This window comes from Muntiacus reevesi, chromosome 3, assembly GCF_963930625.1.
Source record: "Muntiacus reevesi chromosome 3, mMunRee1.1, whole genome shotgun sequence".
Classification (NCBI taxonomy): Eukaryota; Metazoa; Chordata; class Mammalia; order Artiodactyla; family Cervidae; genus Muntiacus; species Muntiacus reevesi.
This window is the reverse complement of record NC_089251.1, coordinates 88,156,290-88,180,107: the sequence shown is the minus strand read 5'-3', so window position 1 is coordinate 88,180,107 and position 23,818 is coordinate 88,156,290. Positions and strand designations below refer to the sequence as shown.

Here is a 23,818-nt window from a genome sequence, read left to right as displayed (position 1 = left end):
GAATGAATGCCTTCTGTTATACGCCACAACCACAAACATTTATCCGTGGTATTTCAACCATGGCTGCCCATTAGAATCACCCAGAGAACTTAGAAAAAAATCCTGATAGCCAGGTCATACCCAAGATTAATAATATTAAAATTTCTGTTGTCAGTATTTTTCAAAGTTCTCCAGATGATTCCAAGGTACACCTAAGCTTGAGAACCCCAAGGGTTCGGGGCTTCAGCTGACCCTTGAAGGACCTTGTCCATCTGTCTTCCCTTGGACTTGCTATTTGCCTTCCCCAAAGAACAAGAATGCAAATAACAATAATATCAGTCAATCACCTGAGTGTTCTGGGCTGATGGGATGGACTCCCACTTACTTCTCTTGCCTGTGTGCCCCTGCCTACCCTACTCGGAAGAGCTGTAAGATAGAGGGGTAAAGTGCTGACAGAAGATGGAAGAAGAAGTCGCAGACTTCTCATAGAAAGCAAGAATATGCTATCTGGTTGTCAACAAGGCCTGTTCCGTAATGAACTGCTGACTGGAATGAAGGCCAAGGCTTGGGCTAACAAGATGAGCCTAGAGGGCAGAGCAGATCAGGTCTCGGGAGGACTGGAGCTGCTTTGAGCGAACAGTGGCAGCCCCACCTCCTTTGGGAAGGGAGCCCCCAGAGGCAAAGTGAGGGAGGGGCAGATTAAGGCTGAAAGCCAGGTACCTTGATCTCAGGTAAAGCTCTTTTGTTGGTATCTTCCTATTTGACTTCAAAAACTAGTTATTGTTCAGTCAAGGCACTTGCCTTCTTCTACTGAGAAGGGGCTCAGCCCGACCGGGAGAAGGCTGAAGCTCTGTAAGCCCCCACACCCTCCTCATGTTGAAGGAGCAAGATAACCCAGACTTGAGGGCCTGGCAGCGCTGACACAAAGGGATACTGGTGGCCACAGTCCCACAGCTGGAAAGCCAAGGCTGAGTAGCTTCAGCAGGACTCCAATAAGGACATTCATTCACTCACCATTTAGGCATTTTAAAAAGCCTGCTTTAGTGGAAAAAATTAGTGACTTGTCCCCAGCCCAACCTTCCAAGGATGGCTCCAGTTCTCACTCCAGGTCCAGATACGCAGGCCTCTGGGCAGCCCCGGGTATCGTGCCCTTCAATCAGTATTCCTTCTTTCACTGTTTCTCAATTTTCATTTACTGGGGTTTAGAGAAACTCATTTTCCACTAATAAAAACTTCTTTTTTTTTTTTAATGAACACCTCCTTTCAATTCATAATAAGAAATGATTCTCCATTGAGACACGTTTTGCAGAAACAGATTCACCAGTAATTCTTTTCCCGAGGCGGGAGCAAAGTCAAAGTTGTGGGGGAAAAAAGCACCCGCCGCTCAGCCTGTTAGAAGTTCCCCGTTCTCTTCTCAGTTTCGTGGATTTCCCACCGCATGTTTTTTAGGAGGCTTCTTAGAGGGTTTACATTTTAGATCAAGTACGAACTCGCAGTGAGTAGCTTTACACTGTGTGGATAAGCATCACAAAACGCCCCCAAAGCCTTGCAGGTCGCGCTCGCACCGGGGGACCAGTCTACCTGAACCGGAGTGCGGCGCTCAAGCCCCGCGAGTCAGGCGGGGAAGGGCTGGGGAGCGGAGCCAGTGACAGACAGACCTTCACTTAGTCGGACGATGCATCAGCGCCCCCTACAGGCCGGCAGCCGCGGCGCCCTGCCTTCCAACCCGCCTCCCCGCTCACTCTCTCCTGGGAATAGCCTCATCCCACTCCCCACCCCCAATCCAAGCCCTCCGGCCTAGGAAGCGTGCACCCCGACTGGGAGCACCCTCCTTTCTCCCCGGCAGGGATCCAGGAGTGGACTGCAAACCCGCAAGGACGATGAGTGAAGAGGCCGTCCCCGAGGCCGCCTCCCCGCCGCCCGCGCAGGGGCAGCAGTACTTCGACCGCTTCTCTGAGGACGACCCCGAGTACCTGCGCCTTCGCAACCGCGCGGCCGACCTGCGGCAGGACTTCAACCTGATGGAGCAGAAGAAGCGCGTCACCATGATCCTGCAGAGCCCGGTGAGTGGGGGTCTGATCCTCGCGGGCGGGGGAGGAGGGAGGAGGGCGGGGAGGGGTGCGGAGGACGCTGGTGCACCCGGTGAACCCGAAAGTGAAATTGCTCCTCTTCACGGAGCAGTTTTCAGCTATGAGCAAGATGCTCCGGCTGCGTGGGTATTTGAGTCTCTCCCTAGTCGCTGGCGGATGGCAAAACCTGGCTTATGTGCAGTTTATGGCTTGTGTTTGACTCCCTGGTTGGGGAAGGTGGGTCTGAGAAGCAGGAGGAAGCAGGAGCCCCACTTCAGTTCCTCGTGCCCCTTCTGAGCCTCACTTTCCAGTCTTCCTCTCCCTCTTCACCAAAAACTCTTAACAATTCCGGTAAACTAGGGGCCAGAGAGAGACGCCACGTGGGAGGTCTTGAGGCTCCTTTTTCTGCACACCGTAAAGAACTCTGTCCTGGCACATAAGGCCTTGACACACCAAGGCAGGACTGAAGTGGGCCTGAAAGCCCCAGGAGGCGGGGAGTAGAGAGCAGAGGGGCAAGTCCAGGTCACCCAGCCCTGGCCAGAGTCTTGAGGTTAGTTGGCACCTGCCTGGCATGGACACAGTGCTCTTGCTCAGGTGGTGCGTTGAGAAAGGTGGAGGGTAGGTCTCCTGGCCAGTGAAGCGGGAGGGTTTGCAGGCCCTCTGAGCTGGAGGAAGAGCAGTGTGAACAGAGGCAATGGGTCTCTCAGGGAGTAGAGCTGGGCAGTCCTCAGGAAACAGTACATGATCCTAAGTGTTGGTAAGCTGAGGGTAGAGTGGCATCTCCAGTTACTGGTCAGGATGGGCTCTGCCCCAGTCCCTACCAAGGTATTGGAGAGCCAGGGCATGCAGTGGGCTGTGTGTGACCTGGCTGAGAGCACACGGTGAATGCTAAGGACGATGGGCCCCAGGTCTTGGTGACAGGTGACAGTGAGCTGGGGGGTCTGGAGGAGAATCCATTGGGATGACAGAAACCCTATGTGAGACCAGAAGGGGTGGCCGTTTTGTGGTAGGAGTGGAGGCAGAGTTAGTGCTAACCCAAGTTTGGGAACCTGAAGGATGGGACTATTCTCAGGCAGGAGACCGGGCCAAGAGGCAGTCATGCTGCTTCTGTCCTTTTTTGTAGATTCCTCAACACCTAAGTGGCTCCCTATTTCCTCCTGAGTGTCACCCGATGGACTGGCATGCCCTATCCATGGCCTGATGGTCTGAAAAGCCAGACTTAGAGTAGCAGGACATCAGAAGTGACCTCTGAGGTCATCAACTCCTTCTGTATAGGACCCACCACCCCCACCCCTCATAAGGAAACTGAGGCCCAGAAGAGCCATCCACCTGACTAATGGACAGGAAAGATGGCATACTTTTTCATTCAATTCTGCTTTTTAAAATGTCTTTTAATTACTAAAGTGAAGTCCTGCTATGTCTGATGGGGGGAGGGGTCTAGGCTATCACTAAGACATCAGAAGGACCTGGATTCTGGAGTATTGCCCCCAGGGCAAAGGGAATAGGATCCATTCCCAGCATCTCCTTGCTGGTCCCCACACAGCAGTTTGGGGAGGCTCCTGAGGTCCCAGATATGTGGCTCTGATCTAGCTGACCCAGGGGCCACGGGTGGACACTTGGAAGAGGGGCCATCAGTATCCCTCCCGCTTGAGAAACACTGGGAGGACGCCTCGGGGGCCTGCTTCAGTCTTTCAGGGAGGAGCTGGAAGGCCTCATCCAGGAGCAGATGAAGAAGGGGAACAACTCCTCCAACATCTGGGCCCTGCGGCAGATCGCGGACTTCATGGCCAGCACTTCCCACGCAGTCTTCCCAACATCTTCCATGAGTACGTGGGGAACTGGGGAGCTGCCAGGAGCAGAGGTGGAGGAAGTGGCGGTGGGGTGGGGGGAAGGCACAGTAATCAGCAGCTCGGTTGCCAGGCTACAAAGTGAGTGGTACAGCTGCCTTAGCCGACCTGGGGGATCTGGGCAGCAGGGAAAGAAGCACCTGGCTCCGCTTCTAATGCTGCTGTGATGTAAAGGCCCACGGAGAATGATCCCTCATGCCCAGAACTAGGAGGGCAGGGGGTGGTGGAGACTGAAGGGAGAACTTGGTCCTGGTTCTGCTGGGGGAGGGGATAGTATAACCCAGTGTCACTGCAGAGAGGCAGGGCAGCCTAGGTATGACCCCACCACCCCCACCCCTCATAAGGGGATTAGCATAAAGGAAGAGCTTTGTAACCCAAGAAGGCCTCTGCCTGAGGCCCTGGCGTGGACAGTGGAGAGTGAGAATTCAGCTCCCTGTCACTCTAGCTTTGGTACAGAACCTAAGAAAATCCTAGTGTCCTCCTAGCATCCAGCTCTCAGGCGGCTCTTTCCTCAATCCCCTGGAGTCACTCCTTTGGAGATGGAGTTGGGAGGGGACACAAGGAGGCCTTTGGAGCTGATGTCTCCACACCCCACTGGACACGCCAACCTGACTCCATAGACAAGGGCCAAGAGCAGCCAAGGCTAGGTACAAACCCATCTTCTTTGGCTGTGAAGCTCTGCCCGCAATCTTTGAGAAACAAACATTGAAAAATACTTCCCTCAATAAAATAAATATAGGATTATGGTTGAAAATAATCAAGAAAGGGAATTAAAAATCACTGAACTGTATCCTTACAACCAAGAATTTCTTATTATCAATGTTTTGGTGTGTGTCCTTCCAGCCGTTTTTTCTTAATACATGGAGACTATGCAAAAAATGCAATCACATTATACACACAAATTTATAGCCTTAGTGTATCTTGACTTAATTTTTCATGTAAGAAACATGGTTATATAACATACTTTTTGGTAGATGTATGCTATTCTATGCATGGTTGAATAGCCATAGTTTATTTTAATCAGTTTCCCATTTTTGGACTTTTAGGTCATTCCCAACTTTTTGCTATTATGAATGACAATTCAAAAAATATCCTTGTCAATAAATCTGTGATTAAATCCATGACTATTTTCTTAAGATAAATTGCTAGAAGTAGAATTGCTAGATTGAATTATATGCATGTTTTAAAGACTGTCATGCGTAATGCCAAATTACCCTGGAGAAAGATGGAACGAATTTACATTGCTACCAGAAATGCAAGAATGCCCATTTCCTCCACCCTGATCTGTAGTCTGTTACCATGTTTCATCCTGATGATATGATAGATGATAAATAGTACTTTATGTTTTAGTGTGCTTTTATTTGATTACTAATGAGATTGAATATTTTCATTTACATATTGGGCATGACAGAAAGAAAACCCAATATGCCCAATATGTATATGAAAATATTCAATCTTATTAGTAATCAAATAAAAGCACCCTAAAACACAAAGTGCTGTTTATCACCTATCATATCATCAGAGTGAAATATAGTAACAGACTACAGATCACTAATAAATTGCCTGTCACACCCTTTGCCAATTTTTTATTTGCACATTCTTTTCTTGGGCTTTTCTGGTGACTCAGCAGTAAAGAATCTGCCTGCAATACAGGAGACATAGCAGATGATGGTTTGATCCCTGGATTGAGAAGATACCCTGGAGGAGGAAATGGCAACCCACTCCAGTATTCTTGCCTGGACTATCCTGAGGACAGAGGAGCCTAATGGCCTATAGTTCATGGTGAAGCAAAGAGTTGGAAACAACTGAGCATGCATATTCTTTTTTTACAGATTTAAAAATCTTTATAAAGTAAGGCTATTTCTCTACTCCCTATCAAATACACTGCAGATTTTTTTCCAGTGTCTCCTTTGCTTTTTAATTTTTTCATGATATTTTTGTGTTGTAGAATAATTTCCATGGAGTTGAATCTATTATTATTTTCTTTTGTGTTGTCTGCTTTTGATTGTATGCTTAGAAACACCTTCCCTATGTTTTATCATCCAATAAAATACTTTTAATTATTCATTTGCAATTTTTCTCAGCCATCATACAAGTTGATTCTTTAAAATAACTTTAGAAGTATTTTGTCAAGTCTCTTCATTCACCTCAAAAAAATTCCTTCTGGGATTTTGAATGTGGTTGCATTAAATGAATAGATTAATTTGGTGGAGACTTTATAAATGTTCAATTTTATATTAGAATGTCATTTCCATTGGGGAAAGGATATTTGTGTGTTTCGTTCACTGTTAGAGTAGTATCCTGAACTTAGAAAAGTAGCTGGCATGTAACAGGTACTTAGAAAATATCTGCATGAATGAATTTTAAATCTTTTCAGAAATGATTTGTCTTTTATTATTTAATTCTTTAATGTCCGTCAGAAAAGATAGTAGCTATTTTTATGTTCAGTTCAATTCAGTCGTTCAGTTGTGTCTGACTCTTTGCAACCCCATGAACTGAGGCACGCCAGGCTTCCCTGTCCATCATCAACTCTCGGAGCTTACTCGAACTCACGTCCATGGAGTCGGTGATGCCATCCAACCATCTCATCCTCTGTCATCCCCTTCTCTTCCTGCCTTTACTCTTTCCCAGCATCAGGGTCTTTTCAAATGAGTCAGTTCTTTTCATCAGGTGGCCAACGTATTGGAGCTTCAGCTTCAGCATCAGTTCTTCCAGTGAATATTCAGGACTGATTTCCTTTAGGATGGACAGGTTGGATCTCCTTACAGTCCAAGGGACTCTCAAGAGTCTTCTCCAACACCACAGTTCAAAAGCATCAATTCTTCAGTGCTCAGCTTTCTTTATAGTCCAACTCTCACATCTATACATGACTACTGGAAAAACCATAACTTTGACTAGATGGACCTTTGTTGGCAAAGTAATGTCTCTGCTTTTTAATATGCTGTCTAGGTTTGTCATAGCTTTTCTTCCAAGGAGCAAGCATCTTTTAATTTCATGGCTGCAGTCACTATCTGCAGTGATTTTGGAGCCCAAAAAAATAAAGTCTGTCACTGTTTCCACTGCTTCCCCATCTATTTCCCATGAAGTGATGGGACTGGATGCCATGATCTTAGTTTTCTGAATGTTGAGCTTTAAGCCAACTTTTTCACTTTCCTCTTTCACTTTCATCAAGAGGCTCTTTAGTTCTTCTTCACTTTCTGCCATAAGAGTGGTGTCATCTGCACATCTGAGGTTATTGATATATCTCCTGGCAATCTTGATTCCAGCTTGTGCTTCATCCAGTCCAGCATTTCTCATGATGTACTCTGCATATAAGTTAAATAAGCAGCCTTGACATACTCCTTTCCCGATTTTATGTAGTGCTTGCTAATTTCTTTTTTTAATTAATTAATTAATTTTAATTGGAAGATAAGTACAATATTGTGGTGTTTTTTAACATACATTGACACTAATTTCTTGTTAAATTTATTCTGGAAATTTTATGTAATTTGTCATTTTAAGTGATTCTCCAGATCTTTTTCTGGTTATAGCTGTCACCTAGGGAAATCACTGGAGTTATATATATATAAATGTGTGTGTATTTATGTATATTATGTTTATATACATTATATACATTTATATATATATCATTGGAGTTACATATATATATTATATATCATTGGAGTTTTTTTTATATATATGTATATATATATAGACTAATCCCTTACTAAGCTCTTAAATTCTATATCTTCTCAATGAATTCTTTTGGGTTTCGTATATAGGAAGAGATCACATAGTCATTTTGCATCCTTCAACATTTTACCTTTTGGTTTATTTTTCCAGTTTTCTCATTGCATCCATTAGAACTTTCAGAGTAATGTTTAATAATAGGTCAGAGAGTAATCATCTTTGCCTTTTTTCTGACTTTAATGGTAGTTCTTTTACCACAAGAGTTTGAGATAATTATTCTTTATCATGTTGAGGAAATATCTTTGTATGCTGGTTCAATATGAGTTTTTCTCAGAAATGGGTATTGAATTTTATAAAATGCAGTTTTGGTATTTAATTGATGTTTCTTTCCTTGATGTGGGTGAACTATATTAACAGATTTCTGAATATTGAACTCTTTTCATTCCTGAAATAAATCATTTGTGATTTTGATGCAGTCTTTAAGAATTACTCTTCTGGATTTGATTTGCTGGAATTTTATTAATTTTTACATCCGTAGTTACCCATGATGAAACGCAGTTAACTTCTGGGGCAGCCTTTGTTTAGTACTGGTATGAGGCTATAATTTCCTAAGATGAATCAGGGTGACCCCACCCTCTTCTTTGCCCTGCCGCGGCTCAGTCACTCATTCGTGTCCGACTCTGTGAGCCCGTGGACTGTAGCCCGCCAGGCTCCCCTGTCCATGGGATTCTCCAGGCAAGAATGCTGGAGTGGGTTGTCATTTCCTTCTCCACTTCTTTGCCCTAACGGAGCAAAAAAAATTAGGTAGGAAGTCTGTGCTCTTTGAAGACTTATTAATCACTTGTTAAGCTATCCAGATCTGAAATACTTGGATAACATCTTTTTTTGTTTCATCTAAAGTTCTTTAAAATTTTGTTTTTCTGCTGCTTGAGTAAATTTTGGTCATATTTATATAAAATAATTCATTTCACATGGCTTTAAAAACTACTAGTGTGATTTACAATATTATTTTTATCATTTAAACTTTCTGCTGTGGATATGACATCCCATTCTCATTCCTGGTGCTATGTATTTCTGCTTCCTCCTTACTGGCAAATCCAGAGACTGGTTTATTCATAGGTCTTCTCACATAAGCCAGTTCTTGGATTTACATATTGGTTCTTCTAATTTCCTTGTATTCTGATTCATTGATTTTGTTTTTATATTCATCAATTCTTTTCCATATCTTTTGTTTGGTTTATTTTAGTCTTTATATTTTTCTACAATAGAATAAAATGGATTTGATTTATTTTCATATTTAATACAATAATGAAGATATTTAAGGCTATGAATTTTTTTCTGAGTATAAATTTGATCTTGTCCCATAAATTTTGACATGTAGAATTTTCTTTATTGTTAATTTCTAGGTGGCTTGCAGTTGCTGTTTTGGCTTTATTTTTATTCTAAAATAAAATAAGTACCCTCTGGGAGTGTGCTTTCTCATTTGTTAGTGGTATAATTTGTATTCTTTTAAAGGTTTATTGATAATGTCTAGTTTTATTACATTACGTTTAGAAAATGTAGCCTACTTATTGTCTGTGTTGGGGATTTATGAGATTTTTTTGGTGGCTTAATATCATATTTAAATGATACATGGATGTAGACTCTATCCCTGGGGCATAGTATTTAATTTATATCTTCATTTATCATTTTTGATTTTAAAAAAAATTAATGTTGTGTTGTCTCCCACTGAATTTGATTTCTGTTCATTTCTCTGTATTTATGACCACTTTTGCTTTGTATATCTTGATAAAATGTTTTTCAAAGCATAAATGTTTTTATAGCTATAGCTCCATTGTGGATTATGCTTTTACTCCATATAAAATGACCTACAAAATGGCTCTTTTTGTCCAAAAGAGTATTATTTTCCTTGGCTTCTACTTTGATCATATTATGACCTCTGTTTATTTTTTGTTTATAGTTGACTGGGCTACTTTTGATGGTCTCTTTATTTTTACCTGCTTTGTGTCACTTTTAGTGTTTGTTTTTGTAAATCTCCTGTAGTATTGTCTTTTGGCATCTGTTGCCATAACAGAGAAATCTAAAACAGTCTATTATTTGTTCCTTTGTTGGTAACCTTTTTTTTTTCCTAGATGCTTGTGGAATTTCCCCCTTACCCTCATATTTCAGAAATGTTGTCAGAAAGCATTTAATTGTGGGTTAGTTTTCTTTTGATGGAAGGCAGTAAGTCCTTATAGTTCACACACACACACACACACACACACACACACACACACACACACACGTGTCTTTTTTCAACTCAAAATTTTTTCTTCTATTATATCAGTACTGACTACTTATATGCTTAGATGCCAGGGCTTCTGGTCTTTGTCCCATGTCTATCAAATTCTTACTCATCATTTTCACGTCTCTGATCTTACACTCTTCCTCTGGAAAGAAATAGGGCTGACCAGCGTTTCCATCGCTTTACTGATCGGCATCTGCCAGGAAAACTATTGGAAATCTGAAAATCTGGTTGGTGCATGCCACGGTAATTGAGTCAGGGAATGTGGAGAAGGAAAATTCCAGGTGTCATGAGTCCAAGCCCAGAGAGGTTGTTCTTTGTCCAGCTCCATTCGCCTTAGGGTTTTGTTTGTTTCCTTTTTTTTTCCTCCTGTAGCTTGTGTAGGTAGCTTTCTGGGGGTTTGGTGGGTTTTCATCTCGGTGTTTTCTTAGGTACTTTGAAATAATGGCCCAGTTAGATCTTCACTTGGTGAGGCTGATCAGAATAAGCATCTTTTCCAAAAAGACCCTGAGGACAGAGGACCGGGGCCTGTGGAGCCCTCTGGTCTCTTCTGGGCCTGTGGGTGGGTAGTCCTCATGGGAAGCCCCACAGGGTTGGGGAGGGGAACATTTAGGGGATACAGGACACAGAAGACATGATAGCAAGTGTTTTCAGACCTCTTCTGGCCTCCTGATCATCTCTGGGGACTCCACAGTTATTTATAAAAGAAAGGTTCAAAGAACTCTCCCAACAACAGCCTCCCCCCATCTCCAGCTTTGCTTGGAGGCCTTATGCTTTTGATGTGCCTCCCTTCTTGCTGCCAGGGGCAAACACTTGTCTGGGGAACTAGAAAGGAGGCAAGGATCCTCGACTATTCAGCTTGAAATAGAAATGCTTAATTTTGAGATTTTGTTGCTGTTTTTCTTGCCAGTTCAGCCGTGTCTTTGGACCACTTATACCCTGTCACCTTCCTGTACTGGACCCCTGCCCTGGAGGCCTGCCACCACTGGTAGGCACAAGGCCTCTGGGGGCATCTTCCTGACATGCGGTGTTTGAGGCCTGCTCTGCTTGCTTTATGCTCTCAGTCCACCTTCATATTCACAGACCTTGTCATTTCAACTAATGGCACCCCTGATGCAGGACATACATCATGTGGTGTGGCAGTGAGGTTTGCAGTGACGGTGGAAGCTTCCGAAGAGCATTTTCATCCATTAAAGGTTTTAGTGGGATGCTGGGGAAGGCAGCATCGGGAGGCTCCCAGCCAGATATCATTTTAAGCCAGAACCCTTTCCTATTGATTCTTTTATTGTTTCCTAGACACTGATTAATTGGAGGGCTGGGACCCAGATCCCCTTTTCTGACTTCCCAAGGCATGCAGGCAGTGGTCAGCATGGTTCATGGACAGACTAGACCTTTTGGGTGCCCTGAGTAGAAGACTATCAAACTCTCTAGGTTCATTTCCATATTACCAAATTCCCAGAAAAAGCCATAAATAACCAAGCGACTACATATCTGGAGGCGGTCAGAAGTGGTCCACCCTCAGCCTCTGGCCCTTCAGCCCACCACAGTCACACTGACTTCTGGAGGTTTATGACTTGTCAGAAAAAGTTGAGGAATTTACCTCCTGGTTGACTTGGGTTTCTGTTTGCCCTTTTCCAAATCAGAGAAAAAGTTAGTTAAAACAATAGGATAATGCTTAGTAACTTCTTCATTAAAAATAACTGTTAAAATGTACCCATATTTCCACTCAGAAATTTCTTTTTGTTTTTATTCAATGTCTATCTCTAGGGTTTATAGTCAGCTTGAGCTGAGAACCTTTCATTTGTGGCCTTGAGTCTGGCCATGGGTTTTGACCCAAAGCAATGCCTTTCTTCTCTAAAGGAGCAGAGGACTTTCTTGGGCACAACTATCCATTCTGTGGATGGTTTTCTCCTCTGGAGTCAGGGTCAAAGGATGTTGAATCTCCTGCCCACGGGAGTCTCGTGTATGGATGTAGCGCCCAGGAGAATTTGGAGAGGGTGGGGGCAAGGCAGGAGAGCGCAGACGTGAGCTCCTGACCTGAAAGCCGCCCTGTCCCCCTTCAGACTTCTCCATGATGACGCCCATCAATGACCTCCACACAGCCGACTCCTTGAACCTGGCCAAGGGGGAGCGGCTCATGCGGTGCAAGATCAGCAGTGTGTACCGCCTCCTGGACCTGTATGGCTGGGCGCAGCTGAGCGACACCTATGTGACGGTAAGGACGGCATCTGGGGCTGGGTGGGCTCCGCCCGTGGCCCCCACCAAATCCAGAGGGAGACCTCCTGACCCTTGGCGTGGCTGTGACACTGCTGGCCGTGAGCTCGTCCAGGGTTTCTGGCCACTGTGGCTCCCTGAAATAGACAACCTGCCCCGTAGGTACTTCTCTGGATGTGGAGCCAGGATTTCCTGGATCCTATTTCTAGGGCCACCCTTGACCATTGGGAGGTTCCTCTTATAGCTCCATTTCCCTGACTCCAAATAAAGGCTGAGTCTTCTTCATCTCTCATGGGTCAGGAGGAAGTAAGCATTCTTGGGGCAGGGGGAGATTTGTATGCAGTGGATTCAAGGGTAAAGGTGATTCAAGCACAGTACCGTTGGAAGTGGCCCCTCTCTCTTCTCACCACTGGGAACACATGTCTTTTCTCCAGCTGAGAGTCAGCAAGGAGCAGGACCACTTCCTGATCAGCCCTAAGGGAGTCTCTTGCAGCGAAGTCACAGCCTCCAGCCTGGTAAGTACAGTGTGACATCTCACTACCAATTTCTTGTTGAAATGACAGTACCATCTTTGCTCCACGCTAGCAACTGCCATCTTGCCCTTCATGCAGTTTGCAACCTGGTGGGAGAGAGAAGTCAGTTGGACACCAAAACAAACTGTGCACAGAGCATGATGTGACCAAGAGACCAAATGGGAGGTGAAGGCAGAAAGCGCTCTAGGAGGGAGACGGAAGGAAAGATGAGCCTCGAGGCCTCTGAGCCCAGGACTGGACTTCAAAGCCTGGGAGTCAGGAAGCCTTCCTGGCTCAGGGGTACAAAAGAACAATAGCCTGTGCTTTGTCCCAAAGCAATGCAAGGCTCTTCTAGTGCTGTGAGAGAGAGCTTCTGGGTCCCCTTTCTGGGCTGAGTTTTCAAATTTGCATGATGGCAGTACCCACACACCCTATGGCCCTGGAGCTGTCCTCAAGAGGGGGGACTGTTTTCTCACTGGACAAAGGCACTGCATGGGACAGTAACTGTCCTGTTAACGCTGTAGAGATTCTCGCGTGACAACAGGTCACATATCCAAGGCTGAGATAAGGAGCACATGAGAGCAGAGAGAGCTCATCGCAGAGAGGGAAGTCTGAGCGGGCCACCCAGCCGAGGAGGTTGGGGAGCTGGGCTGAAGGGAAGCCAGGGTCTGCATCAGACCCTTGCAGGTTTAAGTTCCTGAGATGGTAGGGTTGCTGCCACTTTCATGGGTCAGGTCACTTGTAAGTCATGTTCATCCTGTAAAATTCACTTAAAATAGAACTTTGTAAGAGGGTTTGTTGACCACCTTATGCTTCTGCTGGAGCTAGTGTTGTCAGTAGCATGTTCCTTGCTTTGGTACCACTTGCCTGCCTGGGCCCCTGGGCTGGGTGTGGTAGGTGTGTGTGGAACTGCCCTGTGAGCTGCATTCGGCCTCTCCCTGTGCCGCAGTTTTAAGAGCCGAAGCTGTCATGATTTTTAGAAAGAAAAAATCTAGCCTGCTAATGTCCAGCAAACACTTCTAGTCAATAAGTTAGGCTAAATTAACTACCTACCAGCTGCTGGGAGACTGCACGTGGAGCAGGAGGTGTTTTCAGCCTAAGGGTGTCTGGAGGGGCCTGTTTCAGGGTTAGGGCTGTGTTGAGTGATTTGGAACCTAAGAAGGAGGTGTTGGGGACCTCCCTATAGCTCGAGCGGTAAAGAATCTGCCTTCAGTGCAGGAGCCCAGGGTTTAATCCCTGGGTTGGGAAAATCCTCTGGAGAAGGGAATGGCAATCCATTCCAGTATTCTTGCCTGGAGAATCCCATGGATAGAGAAGCCTGGTGGGCTACAGTTTGTTGGATCGCAAAGAGCTGGACACGACTGAGCGACCAACACACACAAGGAGGTGTTGTGTGGTGCACTGTCCGCCCGGGGGCAGTTCTAAGTGCGGGGGGTGGGGGGGGGGGGTGGGGCACAGAATGAGGCCAAAGCTGCTACTGGTGCAGTAAGGAGGACGTCTTGGTCATCTACTGAAATGATCATATGGTTTTTATTCTTCACTTTGTTAGTGTGTTGTATCATACTGATTAGTTTTCATATATTGAACCATCATTGTATTCCTGGGATAAATCCCACTTGATCATGGTGTGTTGTTCAGTCACCAAGTCATCTCCAACTCTTTGCAACCCTAAGGACTGCAACACACCAGACTTGCCTGTCCCTCACTATCTCCCAGAGTTTGCCCAAATTCATGTCCATTTCATCAGTGATGCCTCCGACCATCTCATCCTCTGTCTGTATGGTCCTTTTAATGTGTTGTTGGATTCAATTTGCTAGTATTTTGTTGAGAATTCTTCCATCTGTATTCATATTCATCATTGATATTGATCTGTGATTTTCTTTTTTTGTGGCATCTTTGTCTGGTTTTGGAATTAGGGTGATGGTGGCCTCATAGAATGAGTTTGGAAGTTTACCTTCTTATTGGCCTGTAGTTTTCTTTTTTTGTGGCATCTTTGTGATTTTCTTTTTTTGTGATATATTTTTGTGGTTTTGGTATCATGATGATGGTGGCCTCATAGAATGAGTTTGGGAGTGTTTGTTCCTCTGCAGTTTTTTTTGGAAGAGTTTCAGAAAAATAGGTATTAACTTTTTCTAAATGTTTGATAGAATTCACACCTGAAGCCACCTGTTCTTGGACTTTTGTTTGTTGGAAGTTTTTAATCATAGTTTCAGTTTCAGTACTTGTGATTGATTGATTGATATTTTCTGTTTCTTCCTGGTTCAGTCTTAGAAGGTTGTTCAGCTCTACGAATTTGTCCATTTCTCCCAGGTTGTCCATTTTATTGGCATATATTAATAGTTGCTTGTAGTAGTCTCTTATGATCCTTTGTGTTGGTCATTTTTGCATTTGTGCAAACACTTTTGCCTTTGTTTAGACATGATTAAGGAGTAGCTTTTGTCTTCTGTGTCACAGTCAAAAGTGGTCTTCTCTGATGATGATGTTCTGTGAGATTGTTTATGTTAAGCAGGAAGTGTTATGGCTTAGCTGTGTGCCAGGCCAGCAACGGCTGCCAGAAGTTGTGTGTGTGTGTGTGCATGCGTGCGTACATGCACAGGCATGCATGTGTTTTCACTGTAACACCCACAACCCCTTGGAGTCAAAAGCAGACTATGAGACTAGGGACTGCTCTCTCCTTTGTCTTTTAAGACTTAGCTTTTGGGTGACTGGTAAATGGGTGTTCATTATACTATCCTCTTTACCTTTGTGTGTGATTAATTTTTTTCAAAATAATAAGCTGGAAAAAAAGAAAAAGGCTCAGTTTAGATGCTACTTCCTCTGGGAAGGCTTCTCTGCTCTCCTGTTTCCACTGGGATTAAAGACTCATCCTATCTGCTTCTAGAGAATTCTGTGAATGACTCTCTCCTTGCACCTTGATACTCAAACTGTGGTCCATGGACCAACAGCAGGGGTATCACTGGACTCTTTTTGGAAATGCAAACTCCCAGGCTGAGTTCTTGGCCTATCAAATTCGAATATGCATTTTGATAGGATCTCCAGGTTATCCTCATGCATAGTGAAGTTTGAGAAACTCTTGCAGTTTTTGTGTTGAATTAAAATTGCCATTGTTTCACCGTAGCCTGTGTGCTCACCCTGAGGGCAGGAACTCTTCCCCCGACCCCACCACCAAGCACATCCATTGCCTGTGGTGTGGTGGAGAGTAGAGGCTGGTGGGTGGGCATATGCCTGGCCCACCTGCAGGGAGGGGAGTGAGAGGCCTCTGCCTTCTAGTGGTCAGAAGTCTTTCTTCCTCCTGACCCCTATCCTGGCCCAGATCAAAGTGAACATCCTGGGAGAGGTGGTGGAGAAGGGCAGTAGCTGCTTCCCTGTGGACACCACGGGCTTCTGCCTGCACTCGGCCATCTACGCTGCCAGACCCGACGTGCGTTGCATCATCCACCTGCACACTCCAGCCACGGCAGCGGTGAGTGTCAGCTCTTCAGCCAGCATTTCAGCCCCCATGGCAGCAGACCCATGGCACATGTCTCTCTGAGAGTCTCCCCAAGGGGAGACGTAAGCCCCCGCAAGCTAGGAGCAAACTCACCATTTAATGCAGTTCTGGAAAGATTCCCTGGAACTCAGGCCAAGGTGAGGAGGGACACCCGATGTGGGAATCTCCTCCTCTCCATTTTTTCTGACTGTGGAAGTCTCGGTGAGGGGAGATAAGGTGAAGGTGTGTACTGTCGGCCCCCCTGTGTCCCCCAACTGCCGCATAAGCAAACTGGCCCCACTCGCCCGGGTGATGCCACCTTCTGAGCCTCTGCTTAGCTCAGGCTGGCACCTGCCCCCTAGCCCAGGCTCTGGCACGGACAGATCTTGCTATGAGATCAGATGGTGGGAACCTGTACTGTGTCCACTTTAGTAATACCGGATGGGGTGAGAGCTGGGGCAGGAGCAAAGAAAACGGGGAGAGAACAGAGGGAAGACTGTCAAGGAGCAGGCTGCCCCCTGAGGGTCTCTGGACATTTCTCTATGTCTACCTGAGGTGCTGCAGTGCATCTGGAACGAGCAGATACCCAGTCCCCAACTTACCAATCCCCTGGCCACACACCTACATGGGCAGAGCAGACCTGCCACTGACTTGTGATTTTTCTCTGAAAAATCACACTGGTTTACAAGCACTCAGACCTTCCAAAAGTTAGACTAAGGCTACGTGATGTATTTGTGCCAAGTATGCATCTCTGCAGAGCTGGGGCTGACGTGAGGGGCAAGATGACTGAAGGAAGGTGAGAGGCTCTCCCAATCTCTCCACGTTCCTTGATTTTAATAAAGGCCAAGGGTTGGCACGTGGTGGTTACAGCCTGGGTTTTAATCATCTTTCCTGGCACTTGCATTGCCCCATTGCTAGAAAAATGGGAGCTTCTCAATGGGCCTCCCTGTTAGTGAAGAGTCATGTCTGTTATTGCAGCCAAGGGTGAAGGTCTCTACCAAGCCACCCCCTGGACCCTGGACACTGCTTCACTGCTGCCTGTCCCCAGATAGAGCTTGACTGGCCGTCTGAGGAAAGGGGACTATGACAGAGGGGCAGGAGTGGGGTGGGGGTGGAGTTGCTGCGCTAACCATTCCTTATCTCACTGAAGGTGTCAGCCATGAAGTGGGGCCTCCTGCCTGTGTCCCATGATGCCCTGCTGGTGGGGGACATGGCATATTATGACTTCAATGGTGAGATGGAGCAGGAAGCTGATCGGATCAACCTGCAGAAGTGCCTTGGACCCACCTGCAAGGTTCGGCTCAGCAGTTCTAAGAAGATGCTCTGGGAGGGGTTGTCAAAAACCCACATCACAAAAGGGATAAATATTCATTTGAAAAAGTTGCAGATAAACAAGAACAACAAAAGAAAGGAAATAATTTTTCACCCACCCTTTGATTTTGATGCACACTCTCATATCTATTCACGTAGATTTATAAAACTAGGATTGTAAAACTCTTCTTTCCCCTTAGCAACTCCTCTGTAAGTTATTAAAATACTTTCTAATCACTATTTTAAATTACATGTCACCGAGTGAATGACTGTGCTGTCATTTACCTAAACAGTCCTCTGTGGTTGGACATTGAAAAGATTTTTCTCCCCGAATTTTCCTTTAATATAAACAATTCCATGATGAAAATTCCTTCTGCTACATCTTTGTGTTTGCCTGGGATGGTTTCCTTAGGATAAATTTCTAAAGGATGCATAGTTTAACTTATTACCGCATAGTAACAAACTGCCCTCTCGTCCAGACGAGGCTAGTATGTATGAGAATGCCGTTTTTCTATAGTCTCCTCAAACTTTAGTATTATCCCTTTTTTTTTCCTAACTTGACAGAACAGAATCTCATTATTATTGCTTGATTTAAGTCTGAAGATCTATTTTATAACAGCACATAATCAGGGCTGGTGAGCTTAGAAGGGGAAGTTTCAGAGCCAAGCCTGGCTTGATGGGTGCTTTGCCCCCTTCCTTGCTGCTGCTGGAGTCATCTCCCATTTGAGAGTCCCTGTCTTCCCATCTCTAATTTTTAGCAGAAATCCCTGCTACCCTCTCCTGCCATCCTCTGAAACCTCATGAGCAGAGCCAGGAGAGGAGTGATGTTCACAACCCTGAAATGCTACAAAAAGACAGGGGGCATTCCCTATCTGTAAAATCTTTTGTGAGTGAGAGTCATAGTCTCTTCCCATCTCTGTGGCTCTTAAGAGGAAAAAAAAACTCCAGCTGTTTTCAGCAAGAACAGGTGTGAGGACTAGGCCACTGGGCCTCAGCCCAGGTACTGGAAGGACGAATCTGATGCTTGGATTGCGTCCCAGCCCCCAGGTGGGTGTCACCTGGGTATTACTCACAGCATCCTTAAGGATGAAACCAAGCAAGAAGGGAGGGTGCACCTGGACTTTGGTGTAAATTGATTTCTGTTTTCCCCCTTTTAGATCTGCCTGCCCCTGGCTGAGTCAGAAACACTGCATCATCAGGGACAGCCTGGGTTCTGGTTCCAACTCTGCCCCTAATTATCTGGGAGACTTTCAATTTCTTTAAGCTTTTATTTCCTCTAATGAGATAGAGTAGAAGGTTGCTATGGCCTCTTTCATGGAACTGTAGGATCTTAGAGCTGCCAGGCCCCACAGAGTTCATGGGGAGGAAGCCTGGGGGCCGGAGAGGTGACCCAACTCACCTGTGTCTGCAGGGTCACGTCTTGGGGATCACTCCCTTGAATGTGACTCACAAGTCAACCCAGTCACAGGGGACAAGTTGGACCCTTGTATTTAACAGCAAATACACTTATTCACTTTAACATAACCATTCATTTTCCAGACTTCTAAGCTCGCAGGGCCTAAAAACCCAAGCCTTGCCCAAAGAAATCCACCAAGCTATTCAGTCTGTTTTAAAAAGCATCTTCCATTTCTTTGGGTATATGCCTTAAGCATTCTTTTGGGTGGATATTAAAACTCATGGGGGTAGCATTGAGTTTTTGCATAGGGAGAGTGAGTGAGGAACTAGGGGGCAGGTGTTCCAGGATGGGGTGTGGAAATTGATCTGAATAAAATGAAAAATCTTTCCCTCTTAATTGAGGTTTAGAAGGCTGAAAGTTTCAGTTGGCTGTTTGCTCCCGTACAGATCCTGGTGCTAAGAAACCATGGAGTGGTTGCTCTGGGTGATACTGTGGAGGAGGCATTTTATAAGATCTTCCACCTACAGGCTGCGTGTGAGATACAGGTAAGCACGTTCCTCTGGACAGTGGGCCCAGGAGGGGCTCCGATAGGGGCCAAGGGGTAATGGTGGTAGCCCCATGAGCTGTGACTTAAGGAGACCTTTAAGTGGAGTCTCACCCTGTTTCTCTGCTTTATTCTTCTAAAGTTTCACACTTAGTTTTGTAGCTTTAAAATTTTTTATCACCCTTGTCCAACAACCAGCACCCAACTCTTGGGGGTCAGTGTTGAGGGCAGGAAGATGCCTGGGCGCATCAGTAGGACAGTGGGAGGTCTGTCCCATGCTCCTGTGTTACCTGGGGTGTCCCCTCACAAACACCACCCAGTAGGTCTGCTTTTCTTTGCTTAGAGGAGGGTAGTTTGCAACGACCCTGAATGTGGTCCAGTCCAGAAAGAGAAATGGAGAGAAGGCCCAGGTGGAGTGTTGGCATGGCAGGCCTGGCACCAGGGAAGCCCCATGGTGAAGTCCAGGGAGCCTGTGGTGGTCCTCCTAACTGGTAAAGGATGAGATAGAGGGTGGGTGGAGAAGCAATAGGAAAACACACATCCTGCAGTTTTATCAAATAAGATGGTGTTGGATAAGCCAAGCACCTGCTCCTTCCAGCCAGCAAGCCATCAGAGGTGAGTAGGGAGTACTTGCACAACCGACTGGGCTCCATCCTTCCCAGCCCTGGGTTCTGTGCCCTTGGGTCAGGGACTTGCCCCCTGCAAGCCTCCATTTCCTGTTTCCTCAACTGTAGAACTGGGTCTATAGAGACCTTCTGAGGATGGCCTCTCAGACAGGGAGAGGTGTTGCTGGTGGTATTTTCAGGACTCAGTTGACAGGGCAGGCCAGCTGCTCCAGGGTGAGTCAGTGCTTTTGCAGCCCTTGTGGTGTCCCGTCTGCCCTCTCCTGGCAGATCTGGGCAGAGCAGTGTCCCAGGAAAACCGCTCATCCTTCTCTTCTTCGCTATGCAGGCAGAATGGAAGTAATCCCCAAAGCATCACTAGTGGAGGCTGTACAAGTGGGGCCTTTCTCAGTGGTTTTTAAAGGATAAGTTGAGAGGACAGTGATGAAGAGGGGAAGAGACGACCCCTCCCCCATCCAATGATGCTGACCCTGAACTCTGACCCCTGGATGATGTTAGAACCCAGCAGAGCTTCTGATAAGCCCACTTTCTCGTCTCCACATCTGAACTCTGAAGAGTTTCCCATTTTTCTGCAGAAGGAGGCTTCTATGAGAAAATAGCTCACAATAAAGCCTTATCTCCTTGCAAAGATAGCCCAGCCCTAAAAATGAATGGATAGAGTACACCTCCATAGGCTCTAGATCCCCAGAAAGGGCCCCTGTGCTATTTAACCAAAGGGAAGAAAGCCATCTAGCTGGGCCTTCAGCTAGATGAAGGGCTGAGCTGCCCGCCACTCTCCTGGACAGTCCCTGCTGCTCCTCTTGGCCCTGCCTGCTGTCACGTTCTTTTCAGTTGGGACTGGTTTTAATGTGACTTTTATAAAGTGCATCAGGCAATGGGGCAGATAACCCCAAGAAAGGCTCCAGTGTCTTTTTTCAGTGAGTGGAACAGTGAGTGGAACATTTCTCCCTCCTTCTAGAGGGAGAAATGAACTGGAAGGAGTAGAAGAAAAACAGGAGAGATAGACGAAGGGTGTGGGTGGATGAAGGCTCAGAAGAGACCAGGTACCAGCAGCCTGCAGAGCTGTTGGGACTGCAGCCCCTGAAAGGGACATTTCCAGATGGATGAGCTGCCCTGGAGTTCTGCTTGCATCATGGGACTAATTTTCTCCCTCAATGACCTTGGCAAATAAGCAAATGTGTCTGTGGTCATTTCAGTAGTTCAAGGCTAAGAGCCTGTTCCCCTCTCCTGGGGACAGCATTCTCTTTGCTTTCCATCCATTTGGGGTTCCAGGAAACTGGGTCATCCTCTGCTCAGAGAGGCAGCTACCTGCTCTGCTTACGGGCAGATGAGAAGAAGCTCAGGCAACTCTCCATCTGCTACCCATTGCCATGGAAACGGATAGTGGAAGAGGGAGGTGGGAGGAGGCAGCTCTTGCAAGGAAGTGGGCAGTTCTCTCCTCCTCCACAAATGACCAGTCCCCGGGGTACTGCTTCTCAGCGTTCCATGGTAAAGCCTCAGAATTTGTTTATCATAAGTGTTTCTATGGCACTCTTTATGCACCAGGTGCTGTTCCAAGAGCTTTAGGAATACCTTAAATAAACCTCACGAGGTAAATATACTATTTTCATTTTACAGGGAGGGTAAATAGCTGCTCAAAGTTACACGGCAAGTAGGTGGCAGAGCCAGGATCCAGACTCAGGCAGCCTGGTACCCAAGTTCTGTGTCTTAAACACTACATTGCACTGCTTCTCAGGGCAGTAAAAGCTGGTGGGAAAGTCAGCTGACAGGCTGGGGCCTCTCCCCAGGGAGCTGGCTCTTCAAGTCAAGGTTTCAGGGTCCCAGGGCTAAAGCCTGCCTTGACCAGGTAGGAGTCCAGGATGAATGTGGTAATTGATCAACCAGCTAGGATTCGCTATCTTTGAGAGTGTATTCCCATATGCTCAGCCTCAGAAGCCTCAGGGACTTCAGAATTAGAAAACAGGGCAGCAGAGGGCAGAACTGGGACCAGTGAATGAACGTAATAAAAAGGTAGATTTCAACTCAATGTAATCTCTATCATCTCATTGTAACCCTTCTAACATTTGGACAATAATACTTTAGGCTGCCTCTTCAAGCGTGGAGCTGACACCTTCTAGGAATATTACATAAGGACTTATTTTTTGTGAGAGTATGGAATAAATGGCCTCTAGGTATCTTTACTTGCAGAGTGTGGAGTTATCTTTTTAAGCTAAAACTGGAGGGTTCTATGGGACACATGCCTTGGATGAAGAGGGTGTGGAAAATGCTTGTTCTTACTTCTTCCTCTTCACAGAGTGTTGGGGGTCCCTGAAGCCTGGCTGACCTCCAGGAAGTCTCATGGGGCTGTTTGTTACACTGGTGACTCTGATACTCTCTGGAGTATGTCCAGGATCCTCAGGGCTTCATCAGCCTGGGTTTCTCATCAGGCTACATAGATTTCTTTCATCTTCAATAAAACAATAACTGACATAAAAACTGGAACACTGAAAATTTAAATAATTGGAGCTGTTCCCCCATAGCATGCAGGTTTACAGGGGATAACAGATATTAATCAGAACACCAGGGTCTTGATGCCGTGCTGAGTTGCTCAGTCGTGTCCGACTCTTTGTGACGCTATGGACTGTAGCCTCCCAGGCTCCTCTATCCATGGGGATTCTCCAGACAAGAACACTGGAGAGAGTTTCCATGCCCTCCTCCAGGGGATCTTCCCAGCCCAGGACTCAAACCCAGGTCTCCCGCATTACAGGCGGATTCTTTACCATCTGAGCCACCAGGGAAGCCCAAGAATACTGGTGTGGGTGTCCTGTCCCTTCTCCAGGGGATCTTCCTGACCCAGGAATCAAACTGGAGTCTCCTGCATTGCAGGCAGAGTCTTTACCAGCTGAGCTCCTGGAGAAGGGTCTTGATATGCAGTACAAAACTTCGGCTTCAGTACTTACAATACTTGGAGTCCACCATTTCTCTCTCTGTGTCTGGACTTACCCAAGAAGCCAAATCATAGCCAGTTGTATCTGGGTGGCAGATATGGGGAATAAATAGAATGTACTTTCAGATGAGCATGGAATTAGAAAATAAGATTAGTTGGATTCATGAATGTTTTTAGGATCATTCTAAAACTGCCTGTTTTATACACACACCTCTTGCGCTAAAACCCAAAGTCTATTGCTTCTGGTTATCTGTATGGTTGCCTCCCCATGGACCCTTGATAGTGGAGCAAACACTCTAAGTCTGTGGGTGAAAGTTCTCCAAGCCCTATACAGGGCCTGGCTGTGCCTGTCAGCTGTTCATCTGTCTCGTTTTTCTGGGCTTCCTTGACTGACTAAACCCATTATGGAGGATATTCTTCCTTTAGACCTGTTAATTCATCCCAACAGGCCACACTCATATTTTGTTGGCCTAGAAGCCAGCTTATTTCTTTCAAGTGACTTGTTTTTTAAGGGGAGATATTTCAGACACAGAAAAATACAGAGAATAATACAATACCCACTCTCCATCCATAGGATTTAACAAATATCAACAGCCTTTTCTTCTTGGGGAAGTAAAATATTATAGATGAGAATTGAAGTCTCTTTTTTCCAAATTCCCTTGTTCCCTGGAAATAATCACAGCTTGAAGTTGGCCCCTGTGCCAAGTAACTTTTCAGTCTTTTGCGCTGTTTATTCTCAAGATTTAACCCTTGCTATGTCTCCCTAAAAACTGACATTAGGAAAGAAATACTAATACCTCTTCCTTGGAAATGGGCACATGCCCTACAAGTTTGGAGCAGCTTTCCTCTGGGAGGAAAAAACCAGATGCAACTCAGTTTTCCAGAAGTTTCTGTTTCTAACCTTGCCTGATCCCCATTCTCTGTTACGCACAGGAGCAGAGACGTGTACAGGGTTGTGGGTGTACGTGTGTGTGT

The 23,818-nt window shown here is 45.8% G+C and overlaps 1 protein-coding gene across 2 annotated transcripts in view; it reads left to right on the top strand.

The window, feature by feature from the left end:
* The window catches only part of ADD2 (adducin 2), a 116,621-nt gene that overhangs the window by 65,430 nt on the left and 27,373 nt on the right, over positions 1–23,818 (top strand). Inside the window, exons 3-9 of one of the 2 annotated variants that reach the window (XM_065929482.1) lie at positions 1,826–2,042; positions 3,736–3,874; positions 11,912–12,063; positions 12,497–12,577; positions 15,888–16,037; positions 17,194–17,337; positions 19,197–19,295. In XM_065929482.1, coding sequence (XP_065785554.1) covers positions 1,860–2,042; positions 3,736–3,874; positions 11,912–12,063; positions 12,497–12,577; positions 15,888–16,037; positions 17,194–17,337; positions 19,197–19,295 — 948 coding nt within the window. In that variant the 5' untranslated portion in view covers positions 1,826–1,859. The remainder of the gene's footprint in view (positions 1–1,825; positions 2,043–3,735; positions 3,875–11,911; positions 12,064–12,496; positions 12,578–15,887; positions 16,038–17,193; positions 17,338–19,196; positions 19,296–23,818) is intronic. The other variant, XM_065929483.1, reaches the window with a different exon arrangement.